Source organism: Salmo salar, unplaced genomic scaffold (assembly GCF_965601325.2).
Source record: "Salmo salar unplaced genomic scaffold, fSalSal1 ptg001258l, whole genome shotgun sequence".
In the NCBI taxonomy this organism is placed as follows: Eukaryota; Metazoa; Chordata; class Actinopteri; order Salmoniformes; family Salmonidae; genus Salmo; species Salmo salar.
Window position 1 is genome coordinate 54,930 of NW_027675665.1, and position 15,071 is coordinate 70,000.

The window sequence follows — 15,071 nt, forward strand, 5'->3', positions numbered from 1 at the left end:
CTAACCCCTACACCCTAACCCCTACGCCCTAACCCCTACACCCTCACCCCTACACCCTCACCCCTAACCCCTACCCCTACGCCCTAACCCCTACACCCTAACCCCTACACCCTAACCCCTAACCCCTACCCCTACGCCCTAACCCCTACACCCTAACCCCTACACCCTCACCCCTACACCCTAACCCCTACACCCTAACCCCTAACCCCTACACCCTCACCCCTACGCCCTAACCCCTACACCCTCACCCCTACACCATAACCCCTACACCCTAACCCCTAACCCCTACACCCAAACCCCTACACCATAACCCCTACACCCTCACCCCTACACCCTAACCCCTACACCCTAACCCCTACACCCTCACCCCTTCACCCTAATCCCTACACCCTCACCCCTACACCCTAACCCCTAACCCCTACACCCTAACCCCTACACCCTAACCCCTAACCCCTAACCCCTACACCCTAACCCCTACACCCTAGCCCCTACAGCCTAACCCCTAACCCCTACACCCTAACCCCTACACCCTAACCCCTAACCCCTACACCCTAACCCTTACACCCTAACCCCTACACCCTCACCCTCACCCCTACACCCTAACCCTTACACCCTAACCCCTACACCCTCACCCTCACCCCTATACCCTAACCCCTACACCCTCACCCCTACACCCTAACCCCTACACCCTCACCCTCACCCCTACACCCTAACCCCTACACCCTCACCCCTACACCCTAACCCCTACACCCTAACCCCTACACCCTCACCCCTACACCCTAACCCCTCACCCCTACACCCTAACCCCTACACCCTAACCCCTACACCCTCACCCCTACACCCTAACCCCTAACCCCTACACCCAAACCCCTACACCATAACCCCTACACCCTCACCCCTACACCCTCACCCCTACACCCTAACCCCTACACCCTCACCCCTACACCCTAACCCCTCACCCCTACACCCTAACCCCTACACCCTCACCCTCACCCCTACACCATAACCCCTACACCCTAACCCCTACACCCTAACCCCTACACCCTAACCCCTAACCCCTACACCCTAACCCCTACACCCTAGCCCCTACAGCCTAGCCCCTAACCCCTAACCCCTACACCCTCACCCCTACGCCCTAACCCCTACACCCTCACCCCTACACCCTAACCCCTACCCCTACACCCTCACCCCTACGCCCTAACCCCTACACCCTCACCCCTACACCCTAACCCCTATACCCTAATCCCTACACCCTAACCCCTACACCATAACCCCTACACCCTTACCCCTAACCCCTATACCTTAAATCCTAACCATAACCCCTACACCCTAACCCCTACATCCTAACCCCTACAGCCTAACCCCTACACCCTAACCCCTAACCCCTACAGCCTAAAATATCTCCTCTCAGCTAGTGGTATCATCAGCTGCTATATCACCAGGGTTACAGAGGGCTGCTATATCACCAGGGTTACAGAGGGCTGCTATATCACCAGGGTTACAGAGGGCTGCTATATCACCAGGGTTACAGAGGGCTGCTATATCACCAGGGTTACAGAGGGCTGCTATATCACCAGGGTTACAGAGGGCTGCTATATCACCAGGGTTACAGAGGGCTGCTATATCACCAGGGTTACAGAGGGCTGCTATATCACCAGGGTTACAGAGGGCTGCTATATCACCAGGGTTACAGAGGGCTGCTATATCACCAGGGTTACAGAGGGCTGCTATATCACCAGGGTTACAGAGGGCTGCTATATCACCAGGGTTACAGAGGGCTGCTATATCACCAGGGTTACAGAGGGCTGCTATATCACCAGGGTTACAGAGGGCTGCTATATCACCAGGGTTACAGAGGGCTGCTATATCACCAGGGTTACAGAGGGCTGCTATATCACCAGGGTTACAGAGGGCTGCTATATCACCAGGGTTACAGAGGGCTGCTATATCACCAGGGTTACAGAGGGCTGCTATATCACCAGGGTTACAGAGGAATGGCAGCCATGTTAATAACTGTCTCAGAATCCGTTAGTGGGAGGAGTTGTTGTTCTGACATCACAATGATCTGTTGACCAAGACATCACTTCCTCTGCAACAAACAAGGGTGTGTGTGTGTGTGTGTGTGTGTGTGTGTGTGTGTGTGTGTGTGTGTGTGTGTGTGTGTGTGTGTGTGTGTGTGTGTGTGTGTGTGTGTGTGTGTGTGTGTGTGTGTCCATCCCTGCATCCATTTGCTTGTGGTTTGTGACAGAGTGAGACTAGAGAAAAACTTTCAACATCAGACTTAATAATTTGTAACGGTTAAAGCAGTTATTCACTGTGTGGTGTGGTGTGTATATGGTGTATATATGGTGTATATATGGTGTATATGGTGTGTATATGGTGTATATGGTGTGTGTGGTGTGTGGTGTGTGTGTGGTGTGTATATGGTGTATATATGGTGTATATATGGTGTATATGGTGTGTATATGGTGTATATGGTGTGTGTGGTGTGTGGTGTGTATATGGTGTATATATGGTGTATATATGGTGTATATGGTGTGTATATGGTGTATATGGTGTGTGTGGTGTGTGGTGTGTGGTGTGGTGTGTATATGGTGTATATATGGTGTATATATGGTGTATATGGTGTGTATATGGTGTGTGTGGTGTGTGGTGTGTGTGTGGTGTGTATATGGTGTATATATGGTGTATATATGGTGTATATGGTGTGTATATGGTGTATATGGTGTGTGGTGTGGTGTGTATATGGTGTATATATGGTGTATATATGGTGTATATGGTGTGTATATGGTGTATATGGTGTGTGTGGTGTGTGGTGTGTGTGTGGTGTGTATATGGTGTATATATGGTGTATATATGGTGTATATGGTGTGTATATGGTGTATATGGTGTGTGTGGTGTGTGGTGTGTATATGGTGTATATATGGTGTATATATGGTGTATATGGTGTGTATATGGTGTATATGGTGTGTGTGGTGTGTGGTGTGTGGTGTGGTGTGTATATGGTGTATATATGGTGTATATATGGTGTATATGGTGTGTATATGGTGTGTGTGGTGTGTGGTGTGTGTGTGGTGTGTATATGGTGTATATATGGTGTATATATGGTGTATATGGTGTGTATATGGTGTATATGGTGTGTGGTGTGGTGTGTATATGGTGTATATATGGTGTATATATGGTGTATATGGTGTGTATATGGTGTATATGGTGTGTGTGGTGTGTGGTGTGTGGTGTGGTGTGTATATGGTGTATATATGGTGTATATATAGTGTATATGGTGTGTATATGGTGTATATGGTGTGTGTGGTGTGTGGTGTGTGTGTGGTGTGTATATGGTGTATATATGGTGTATATATGGTGTATATGGTGTGTATATGGTGTATATGGTGTGTGTGGTGTGTGGTGTGTGTGTGTATGTGTGTATGGTGTGTGTACGGCGTGTGTATGTGGTGTGTGTGGTGTGTGTGTGTGTGTGTGTGTATGTGTGTATGTTGTGTGTACGGCGTGTGTATGTGGTGTGTGTGGTGTGTGTGTGTGTGTATGTGTGTATGGTGTGTGTACGGCGTGTGTATGTGGTGTGTGTGGTGTGTGTGTGTGTGTATGTGTGTATGGTGTGTGTACGGTGTGTGTATGTGGTGTGTGTGGTGTGTGTGTGTGTGTGTGGTGTGTGTGGTGTGTGTATATGGTGTGTATATGGTGTGTGTATGGTGTGTATATGGTGTGTATATTGTGTGTATATGGTGTGTATGGTGTGTATATGGTGTGTGTATGTGGTGTGTGTATATGGTGTGTGTGGTGTGTGTATATGTTGTGTATATGGTGTATATATGGTGTATATATGGTGTATATGGTGTGTATATGGTGTATATGTGGTGTATATGGTGTGTATATGGTGTATATGGTGTGTATGGTGTATATGGTGTATATATGGTGTATATGGTGTGTATATGGTGTGTATATGGTGTATATGGTGTATATGGTGTATATGGTGTGTATATGGTGTGGGATCCATAGGTGTGTATATGGTGTGTATATGGTGTATATATAGTATGTATATGGTGTATATGGTGTATATGGTGTGTATATGGTGTGGGATCCATAGGTGTGTATATGGTGTGTATATGGTGTATATATGGTGTGTATATGGTGTATATGGTGTATATGGTGTGTATATGGTGTGGGACCCATAGGTGTGTATATGGTGTGTATATCAAATCAAATCAAATGTATTTTTATATAGCCCTTCGTACATCAGCCGATATCTCAAAGTGCTGTACAGAAACCCAGCCTAAAACCCCAAACAGCAAGCAAAGCATGTGAAAGAAGCACGGTGGCTAGGAAAAACTCCCTAGGAAAAACTCCCTAGAAAGGCCAAAAACCTAGGAAGAAACCTAGAGAGGAACCAGGCTATGAGGGGTGGCCAGTCCTCTTCTGGCTGTGCAGGGTGGATATTATAACAGAACATGGTCAAGATGTTAAAATGTTAAAATGTTCATAAATGACCAGCATGGTCAAATAATAAAGATCATAGTAGTTGTCGAGGGTGCAACAAGCACGTCCGGTGAACAGGTCAGGGTTCCATAGCCGCAGGCAGAACAGTTGAAACTGGAGCAGCAGCACGGCCAGGTGGACTGGGGACAGCAAGGAGTCATCATACCAGGTAGTCCTGAGGCATGGTCCTAGGGCTCAGGTCCTCCGAGAGAAAGACAGAAAGAGAGAAAGAGAGAATTAGAGAGAGCATATTTAAATTCACACAGGACACCGGATAAGACAAGAGAAATACTCCAGATGTAACAGACTGACCCTAGCCCCCCGACACATAAACTACTGCAGCATAAATACTGGAGGCTGAGACAGGAGGGATCAGAAGACACTGTGGCCCCATCCGATGATACCCCCGGACAGGGCCAAACAGGCAGGATATAACCCCACCCACTTTGCCAAAGCACAGCCCCCACACCACTAGAGGGATGTCTCCAACCACCAACTTACCGTCCTAAGACAAGGCCGAGTATAGCCCACAACGATCTCCGCCATGGCACAACCCAAGGGGGGGCGCCAACCCAGACAGGAAGACCACGTCAGTGACTCAACCCACTCAAGTGACGCACCCCTCCCATGGACGGCATGGAAGAACACCAGCAGGCCAGTGACTCAGCCCCTGTAAAAGGGTTAGAGGCAGAGAATCCCAGTGGAGAGAGGGGAACTGGCAAGGCAGAGACAGCAAGGGCGGTTCGTTGCTCCAGCCTTTCCGTTCACCTTCACACTCCTGGGCCAGACTATACTTAATCATAGGACCTACTGAAGAGATAAGTCTTCAGTAAAGATTTAAAGGTTGAGACTGAGTCTGCGTCTCTCACATTGGTAGGCAGACCATTCCATAAAAATGGAGCTCTATAGGAGAAAGCCCTACCTCCAGCCGTTTGCTTAGAAATTCTAGGGACAATTAGGAGGCCTGCGTCTTGTGACCATAGCGTACGTGTAGGTATGTACGGCAGGACCAAATCGGAAAGATAGGTAGGAGCAAGCCCATGTAATGCTTTGTAGGTTAGCAGTAAAACCTTGAAATCAGCCCTTGCCTTAACAGGAAGCCAGTGTAGGGAGGCTAGCACTGGAGTAATATGATCAAATTTTTTGGTTCTAGTCAGGATTCTAGCAGCCGTATTTAGCACTAACTGAAGTTTATTTAGTGCTTTATCCGGCTAGCCGGAAAGTAGAGCATTGCAGTAGTCCAGCCTAGAAGTAACAAAAGCATGGATACATTTTTCTACGTCATTTTTGGACAGAAAGTTTCTGATTTTTGCAATGTTACGTAGATGGAAAAAAGCTGTCCTTGAAACAGTCTTGATATGTTCTTCAAAAGAGAGATCAGGGTCCACAGTAACGCCGAGGTCCTTTACAGTTTTATTTGAGACGACTGTACAACCATCCAGATTAATTGTCAGATTCAACAGAAGATCTCTTTGTTTCTTGGGACCTAGAACAAGCATCTCTGTTTTGTCCGAGTTTAAAAGTAGAAAGTTTGCAGCCATCCACTTCTTTATGTCTGAAACACAGGCTTCTAGCGAGGGCAATTTTGGGGCTTCACCATGTTTCATTGACATGTACAGCTGTGTGTCGTCCGCATAGCAGTGAAATTTAACATTATGATTTCGAATGACATCCCCAAGAGGTAAAATATATAGTGAAAACAATAGTGGTCCTAAAACGGAACCTTGAGGAACACCGACATTTACAGTTGATTTGTCAGAGGACAAACCATTCACAGAGACAAACTGATATCTTTCCGACAGATAAGACCTAAACCAGGCCAGAACTTGTCCATGTAGACCAATTTGGGTTTCCAATCTCTCCAAAAGAATGTGGTGATCGATGGTATCAAAAGCGGCACTAAGATCTATATGGTGTGTATGGTGTATATGGTGTATATATGGTGTATATGGTGTGGGATCCATAGGTGTGTATATGGTGTATATATGGTGTATATGGTGTATATATGGTGTATATATGGTGTATATGGTGTATATGTGGTGTATGTATGGTGTATATATGGTGTATATATGGTGTATATGGTGTATGTGCTGTGTGGTCCATAGGTGTGTATATGGTGTATATGGTGTGTATATGGTGTGTATATGGTGTATATATGGCGTATATGGTGTATATGGTGTATATGGTGTGTATATGGTGTATATATGGTGTATACGGTGTATATATGGTGTATATATGGTGTATATGGTGTATGTGGTGTATATATGGTGTATATATGGTGTATGTGCTGTGTGGTCCATAGGTGTGTACATGGTGTATATGGTGTGTATATGGTGTATATATGGTGTATGTGCTGTGTGGTCCATAGGTGTGTATATGGTGTATATGGTGTATATATGGTGTATATGGTGTGTATATGGTGTATATATGGTGTATGTGCTGTGTGGTCCATAGGTGTGTATATGGTGTATATGGTGTATATATGGTGTGTATATGGTGTATATGGTGTATATGGTGTATATATGGTGTGTATATGGTGTATATATGGTGTATATATGGTGTATGTGCTGTGTGGTCCATAGGTGTGTATATGGTGTATATATGGTGTATATGGTGTATATATGGTGTATGTGCTGTGTGGTCCATAGGTGTGTATATGGTGTATATATGGTGTATATGGTGTATATATGGTGTATGTGCTGTGTGGTCCATAGGTGTATATATGGTGTATATATGGTGTATATGGTGTATATATGGTGTATGTGCTGTGTGGTCCATAGGTGTGTATATGGTGTATATATGGTGTATATGGTGTATATATGGTGTATGTGCTGTGTGGTCCATAGGTGTGTATATGGTGTATATATGGTGTATATGGTGTATATATGGTGTATGTGCTGTGTGGTCCATAGGTGTATATATGGTGTATATATGGTGTATATGGTGTATATATGGTGTATGTGCTGTGTGGTCCATAGGTGTGTATATGGTGTGTATATGGTGTATATGGTGTATATGGTGTATATATGGTGTATATGGTGTATATATGGTGTATGTGCTGTGTGGTCCATAGGTGTGTATATGGTGTATATATGGTGTATATATGGTGTATGTGCTGTGTGGTCCATAGGTGTGTATATGGTGTATATATGGTGTATATGGTGTATATATGGTGTATGTGCTGTGTGGTCCATAGGTGTGTATATGGTGTATATATGGTGTATATGGTGTATATATGGTGTATGTGCTGTGTGGTCCATAGGTGTGTATATGGTGTATATATGGTGTATATGGTGTATATATGGTGTATGTGCTGTGTGGTCCATAGGTGTGTATATGGTGTATATATGGTGTATATGGTGTATATATGGTGTATGTGCTGTGTGGTCCATAGGTGTGTATATGGTGTATATATGGTGTATATGGTGTATATATGGTGTATGTGCTGTGTGGTCCATAGGTGTGTATATGGTGTATATATGGTGTATATGGTGTATATATGGTGTATGTGCTGTGTGGTCCATAGGTGTGTATATGGTGTATATATGGTGTATATGGTGTATATATGGTGTATGTGCTGTGTGGTCCATAGGTGTGTATATGGTGTATATGGTGTATATATGGTGTATGTGCTGTGTGGTCCATAAGTGTGTATATGGTGTATATATGGTGTATATGGTGTATATATGGTGTATGTGCTGTGTGGTCCATAGGTGTGTATATGGTGTATATATGGTGTATATGGTGTATATATGGTGTATGTGCTGTGTGGTCCATAGGTGTGTATATGGTGTATATATGGTGTATATGGTGTATATATGGTGTATGTGCTGTGTGGTCCATAGGTGTGTATATGGTGTATATATGGTGTATATGGTGTATATATGGTGTATGTGCTGTGTGGTCCATAGGTGTGTATATGGTGTATATATGGTGTATATGGTGTATATATGGTGTATGTGCTGTGTGGTCCATAGGTGTGTATATGGTGTATATATGGTGTATATGGTGTATATATGGTGTATGTGCTGTGTGGTCCATAGGTGTATATATGGTGTATGTGCTGTGTGGTCCATAGGTGTATATATGGTGTATGTGCTGTGTGGTCCATAGGTGTGTATATGGTGTATATATGGTGTATATGGTGTATATATGGTGTATGTGCTGTGTGGTCCATAGGTGTGTATATGGTGTATATATGGTGTATATGGTGTATATATGGTGTATGTGCTGTGTGGTCCATAGGTGTGTATATGGTGTATATATGGTGTATATGGTGTATATATGGTGTATGTGCTGTGTGGTCCATAGGTGTGTATATGGTGTATATATGGTGTATATGGTGTATATATGGTGTATGTGCTGTGTGGTCCATAGGTGTGTATATGGTGTATATATGGTGTATATGGTGTATATATGGTGTATGTGCTGTGTGGTCCATAGGTGTGTACATTCTGATTGCTGCTGGGGCCTTGATGATGGTTGTTGGGTTCCTGGGCTGCTGTGGAGCCATCAAGGAATCCCCCTGCATGCTCGGGCTGGTGAGGATCAGCCATGATGATGATGATGATGATGATGATGATGATGGAATACAATGACAACACACTTTCCATTGAAAGAGAAGCGCAAGACCTCACACCCTGTCTGTCTCTCTCTCCCCCCTGTCTGTCTCCCCCTCCCCTGTCTGTCTCTCTCCTCTCCCCCTGTCTGTCTCTCGTTCTCCCCCCTGTCTGTCTCTCGTTCTCCCCCTCTTCAGTTCTTCTTCTCCCTGTTGTTAATCTTTGGGGCGGAGGTAGCAGCAGGGATCTGGGGCCTCTCCAATAAAGATACGGTAACTCTCAGAGGCTATTTTACTGTTCGTTGTGCTGACTGTGTGGACAGAGCATCAGACCTTCTATTACAGCTCAATACAAAACCTTAGCATCTCTCCATTCTCATGTCTCTCCTCTCCCCCTGTCTGTCTCTCTCCTCTCCCCCTGTCTGTCTCTATTCTCTCCCCCTGTCTGTCTCTCCTCTCGCCTCTCTGTCTCTATTCTCTCCTCCTGTCTGTCTCCCCCTCCCCTCTCTGTCTCTCTTCTCTCCCCCTGTCTGTCTCCCCCTCCCCTCTCTGTCTCTCTTCTCTCCCCCTGTCTGTCTCTCCTCTCCCCCTCTCTGTCTCTCTTCTCTCCCCGTCTGTCTCCCCCTCCCCTCTCTGTCTCTCTTCTCTCCCCCTCTCTGTCTCTTCTCTCCCCCTCTCTGTCTCTCTTCTCTCCCCCTGTCTGTCTCCCCCCTTCCCTCTCTGTCTCTCCCCACCCCCTGTCTGTCTCCCCCCTTCCCTCTCCGTCTCTCTCCCCACCCCCTGTCTGTCTCCCCCTTCCCTCTCCGTCTCTCTCCCCACCCCCTGTCTGTCTCCTCCTTCCCTCTCCGTCTCTCCCCACCCCCTCTCTGTCTCCCCCCTTCTCTCTCCGTCTCTCTCCCCACCCCCTGTCTGTCTCCCCCTTCCCTCTCCGTCTCTCTCCCAACCCCCTGTCTGTCTCCTCCTTCCCTCTCCGTCTCTCCCCACCCCCTCTCTGTCTCCCCCCTTCTCTCTCCGTCTCTCTCCCCACCCCCTGTCTATCTCCCCCTTCCCTCTCTGTCTCTCCCCACCCACTCTCTGTCTCCCCCCTTCCCTCTCTGTCTCTCCCCACCCCCTGTCTGTCTCCCCCCTTCCCTCTCCGTCTCTCTCCCCACCCCCTGTCTGTCTCCCCCTTCCCTCTCTGTCTCTCCCCACCCCCTGTCTGTCTCCCCCCTTCCCTCTCCGTCTCTCCCCACCCCCTGTCTGTCTCCCCCTTCCCTCTCTGTCTCTCCCCCGCCTGTCTATCTCCCCCTTCCCTCTCCGTCTCTCCCCACCCCCTGTCTGTCTCCCCCTTCCCTCTCTGTCTAGGTGGTGGAAGACATCACAGAGTTCTACAAGCAGACTTACACTAACTACATGAGCACCAAGCAGGAGGCCTTGAAGGAGACATTACGCCTTATACACTTTGGAGTGAGTACACACACACACACACACACACACACACACACACACCACACACACACACACACACACACACACACACACACACACCACACACGCACGCACGCACGCACGCACACACACACACACACACACACACACCACACACGCACGCACGCACACACACCACACACACACACACACACACACACGCACACGCACACGCACACACACACACACACACACACACCACACGCACGCACGCACGCACGCACACAACTCTAACATAACAGTCCAGTGTCTGTCTGTCTGTCTGTCTGTTCAGTAACACCTCCTAACCCTAACCTGTCTGTCTGTCTGTCTGTCTGTCTGTCTGTCTGTCTGTCTGTCTGTCTGTCTGTCTGTCTGTACTGTCTGTCTGTCTGTCTGCCTGCCTGCCTGCCTGTCTGTCTGTCTGTCTGTCTGTCTGTCTGTCTGCCTGTCTGTCTGTCTGTCTGCCTGCCTGCCTGTCTGTCAAAGTGTAAAGTGGAACTAAAATGGTGTTGTCGGTGTTTCCCTGGGGCAGCTGAACTGCTGCGGCCTGACAGGCACGATGATTGACAGCGCCAGGGAGACCTGCCCAAAGAAGGAAGGACTGGAGGCTCTGATTACCACGGTAACAAACATAACCCCTACAGCAACAACTATTTGAGTGACGAGCTATTATATTGGAGGGTAGAAGTGTATATTGGAGGGTAGAAGTGTATATTGGAGGGTAGAAGTGTATATTGGAGGGTAGAAGTGTATATTATAGGGTAGAAGTGTACATTGGAGGGTAGAAGTGTATATTGGAGGGTAGAAGTGTATATTGGAGGGTAGAAGTGTATATTATAAGGTAGAAGTGTATATTATAGGGTAGAAGTGTTTATTGGAGGGTAGAAGTGTATATTGGAGGGTAGAAGTGTATATTATAGGGTAGAAGTGTACATTGGAGGGTAGAAGTGTATATTGGAGGGTAGAAGTGTATATTGGAGGGTAGAAGTGTATATTATAAGGTAGAAGTGTATATTATAGGGTAGAAGTGTTTATTGGAGGGTAGAAGTGTATATTGGAGGGTAGAAGTGTATATTATAGGGTAGAAGTGTATATTATAAGGTAGAAGTGTATATTATAAGGTAGAAGTGTATATTATAGGGTAGAAGTGTATATTATAGGGTAGAAGTGTATATTATAAGGTAGAAGTGTATATTATAAGGTAGAAGTGTATATTATAAGGTAGAAGTGTATATTGGAGAGTAGAAGTGTATTTTTATTTATTTTTCACCGTTATTTAACCAGGTAGGCTAGTTGAGAACCAGTCCGTTATTTAACCAGGTAGGCCAGTTGAGAACAAGTCCTTTATTTAACCAGGTAGGCCAGTTGAGAACTAGTCCTTTATTTAACCAGGTAGGCCAGTTGAGAACTAGTCCTTTATTTAACCAGGTAGGCCAGTTGAGAACAAGTCCTTTATTTAACCAGGTAGGCCAGTTGAGAACTAGTCCTTTATTTAACCAGGTAGGCCAGTTGAGAACAAGTCCTTTATTTAACCAGGTAGGCCAGTTGAGTTCTCATTTACAACTGCGACCTGGCCAAGATAAAGCAAAACAGTGCGACACAAAACAACAACACAGAGTTACACATGGAGTAAACAAACGTACAGTCAATAACTGTCACAAATAATGTTGTTGTGTTGAAGGGAGGACCAATACGCAGCGGGAATGTGGATACTCATCTTTTTAATAAAACACGAGCAAAGCATCCACAGGGAATAAACAATACTCACGACAAGAACAGTGTGGCAGGCTAAACGAAAGCAGTGCTCACAAACAACTACCCACCACCACAAATAAAAACACACACCTGTTTATAGGACTCCCAATCAGAGGCAACTAGAAACACCTGCCTCCAATTGAGAGTCCAGCACCCAACCTACACATAGAAAACCTACCCTAGAACCTACACACAACACAAACCCTCTGCCACATCCTGACTAAAACTAATAATTACTCCCTCTGCTGGTCAAGACGTGACAATAACACAACAGAAAAATCTATATACAGTGTGTGCAAATGTAGAAGAGAACGGAGGTAAGGCGATAAATAGACCATAGTAGCGAAATAATTACAATTTAGCAAATTAGCACTGGAGTGATAGATGTGCAGATGATGATGTGCAAGTAGAAATACTGGTGTGCAAAAGAGCAGAAAGTAAATAAAAACAATATGGGGATGAGGTAGGTAGATTAAAGGTGGGCTATTTACAGATGGGCTATGTACAGCTGCAGCGATCGGTTAGCTGCTCAGATAGCTGATGTTTAAATAAAGTTAGTGAGGGAAATATAAGTCTCCAGCTTCAGTGATTTTTGCAATTCGTTCCAGTCATTGGCAGCAGAGAACTGGAAGGAAAGGCGACCAAAGGAGGAATTGGCTTTGGGGATGACCAGTGAAATATACCTGCTGGAGCGCGTGCTACGGGTGGGTGCTGCTATGGTGACCAGCGAGCTGAGATAAGGCGGGGCTTTACCTAGCAAAGACTTATAGATTACCTGGAACCAGTGGGTTTGGCGACGAGTATGAAGCGAGGGCCAGCCAACGAGAGCGTACAGGTCGCAGTGGTGGGTAGTATATGGGGCTTTGGTAACAAAATTGATGGCACTGTGATAGACTGCATCCAGTTTGCTGAGTAGAGTGTTGGAGGCTATTTTGTAAATGACATCGCCGAAGTCAAGGATCGGTAGGATAGTCAGTTTTACGAGGGTATGTTTGGCAGCATGAGGGAAGGATGCTTGTTGCGAAATAGGAAGCCGATTCTAGATTTAACTTTGGATTGGAGATGCTTAATGTGAGTCTGGAAGGAGAGTTTACAGTCTAACCAGACACCCAGGTATTTGTAGTTGTCCACATATTCTAAGTAAGAACCGTCCAGAGTAGTGATGCTGGGCAGGTGCAGGCAGCGATCGGTTGAAGAGCATGCATTTAGTTTTACTTGTATTTAAGAGCAGTTGGAGGCCACGGAAGGAGAGTTGTATGGCATTGAAGCTCGTCTGGAGGTTAGTTATCACAGTGTCCAAAGAAGGGCCAGAAGTATACAGAATGGTGTCGTCTGCGTAGAGGTGGATCAGAGACTCACCAGCAGCAAGAGCGACATCATTGATGTATAAAGAGAAAAGATTCGGCCCGAGAATTGAACCCTGTGGCACCCCCATAGAGACTGCCAGAGGTCCGGACAACAGGCCCTCCGATTTGACACACTGAACTCTATCTGAGAAGTAGTTGGTGAACCAGGCGAGGCAATCATTTGAGAAACCAAGGCTGTTGAGTCTGCCGATAAGAATGTGGTGATTGACAGAGTTGAAAGCCTTGGCCAGGTCAATGAATACGGCTGCACAGTAATGTCTCTTATCGATGGCGGTTATGATGTCGTTAAGGACCTTGAGTGTGGCTGAGGTGCACCCATGACCAGCTCGGAAACCAGATTATAGGGTAGCAGTTTATATTATAGTGTTTAAGTGTATATTATAGGGCTAGAAGTGTATATTATAGGGTAGAAGTGTATATTATAGGGCTAGAAGTGTATATTATAGGGTAGAAGTGTATATTATAGGCTAGAAGTGTATATTATAGGGTAGAAGTGTATATTATAGGCTAGAAGTGTATATTATAGTATAGAAGTGTATATTATAGGGTAGAAGTGTATATTATAGGGTATTATAGGGTAGCAGTGTATATTATAGGGTAGCAGTGTATATTATAGGGTAGAAGTGTATATTATAGGGTAGAAGTGTATATTACAGGGTAGAAGAGTATATTATAGGGTAGAAGTGTATATTATAGGGTAGTAGTGTATATTATAGGGTAGTAGTGTATATTATAGGGTAGAAGTGTATATTATAGGGTAGTAGTGTATATTATAGGGTAGTAGTGTATATTATAGGGTAGAAGTGTATATTATAGGGTAGTAGTGTATATTATAGGGTAGAAGTGTATATTATAGGGTAGAAGTGTATATTATAGGGTAGAAGTGTATATTATAAGGTAGAAGAGTATATTATAGGGTAGAAGTGTATATTATAGGGTAGAAGTGTATATTATAGGGTAGAAGTATATATTATATGGTAGAAGTATATATTATAGGGTAGAAGTGTATATTATAGGGTAGAAGTGTATATTATAGGGTAGAAGTGTATATTATAGGGTAGAAGAATATATTATAGGGTAGAAGTGTATATTATAGGGTAGAAGTGTATATTAGTGTATCGCCAAACCCACTGGCTCCAGGTCATCTATAAGTCTTTGCTAGGTAAAGGCCCACCTTATCTCAGCTCACTGGTCACCAAAGCAGCACCCACCTGTAGCACGCGCTCCAGCAGGTAAATTTCACTGGTCATCCCCAAAGCCAATTCCTCCTTTTGCCGCCTTTCCTTCCAGTTCTCTGCTGCCAATGACTGGAACGAACTGCAAAAATCTCTGAAGCTGGAGACTCATATCTCCCTCACTAGCTTTAAGCACCAGCTGTCAGAGCAGCTCACAGATCACTGCACCTGTACATAGCCCATCTGTAAACAGCCCATCCAGCTACCTCATCC

The 15,071-nt window shown here is 45.3% G+C and overlaps 1 protein-coding gene across 2 annotated transcripts in view; it reads left to right on the forward strand.

Annotated features, from left to right (window-relative positions):
* The window catches only part of LOC123738370 (CD9 antigen), a 69,150-nt gene that overhangs the window by 52,481 nt on the left and 1,598 nt on the right, over positions 1-15,071 (forward strand). For both annotated transcript variants that reach the window (XM_082972763.1, XM_082972764.1), the window contains exons 3-6: positions 8,938-9,035; positions 9,251-9,325; positions 10,397-10,498; positions 11,034-11,123. In XM_082972763.1, coding sequence (XP_082828889.1) covers positions 8,938-9,035; positions 9,251-9,325; positions 10,397-10,498; positions 11,034-11,123 — 365 coding nt within the window. The remainder of the gene's footprint in view (positions 1-8,937; positions 9,036-9,250; positions 9,326-10,396; positions 10,499-11,033; positions 11,124-15,071) is intronic.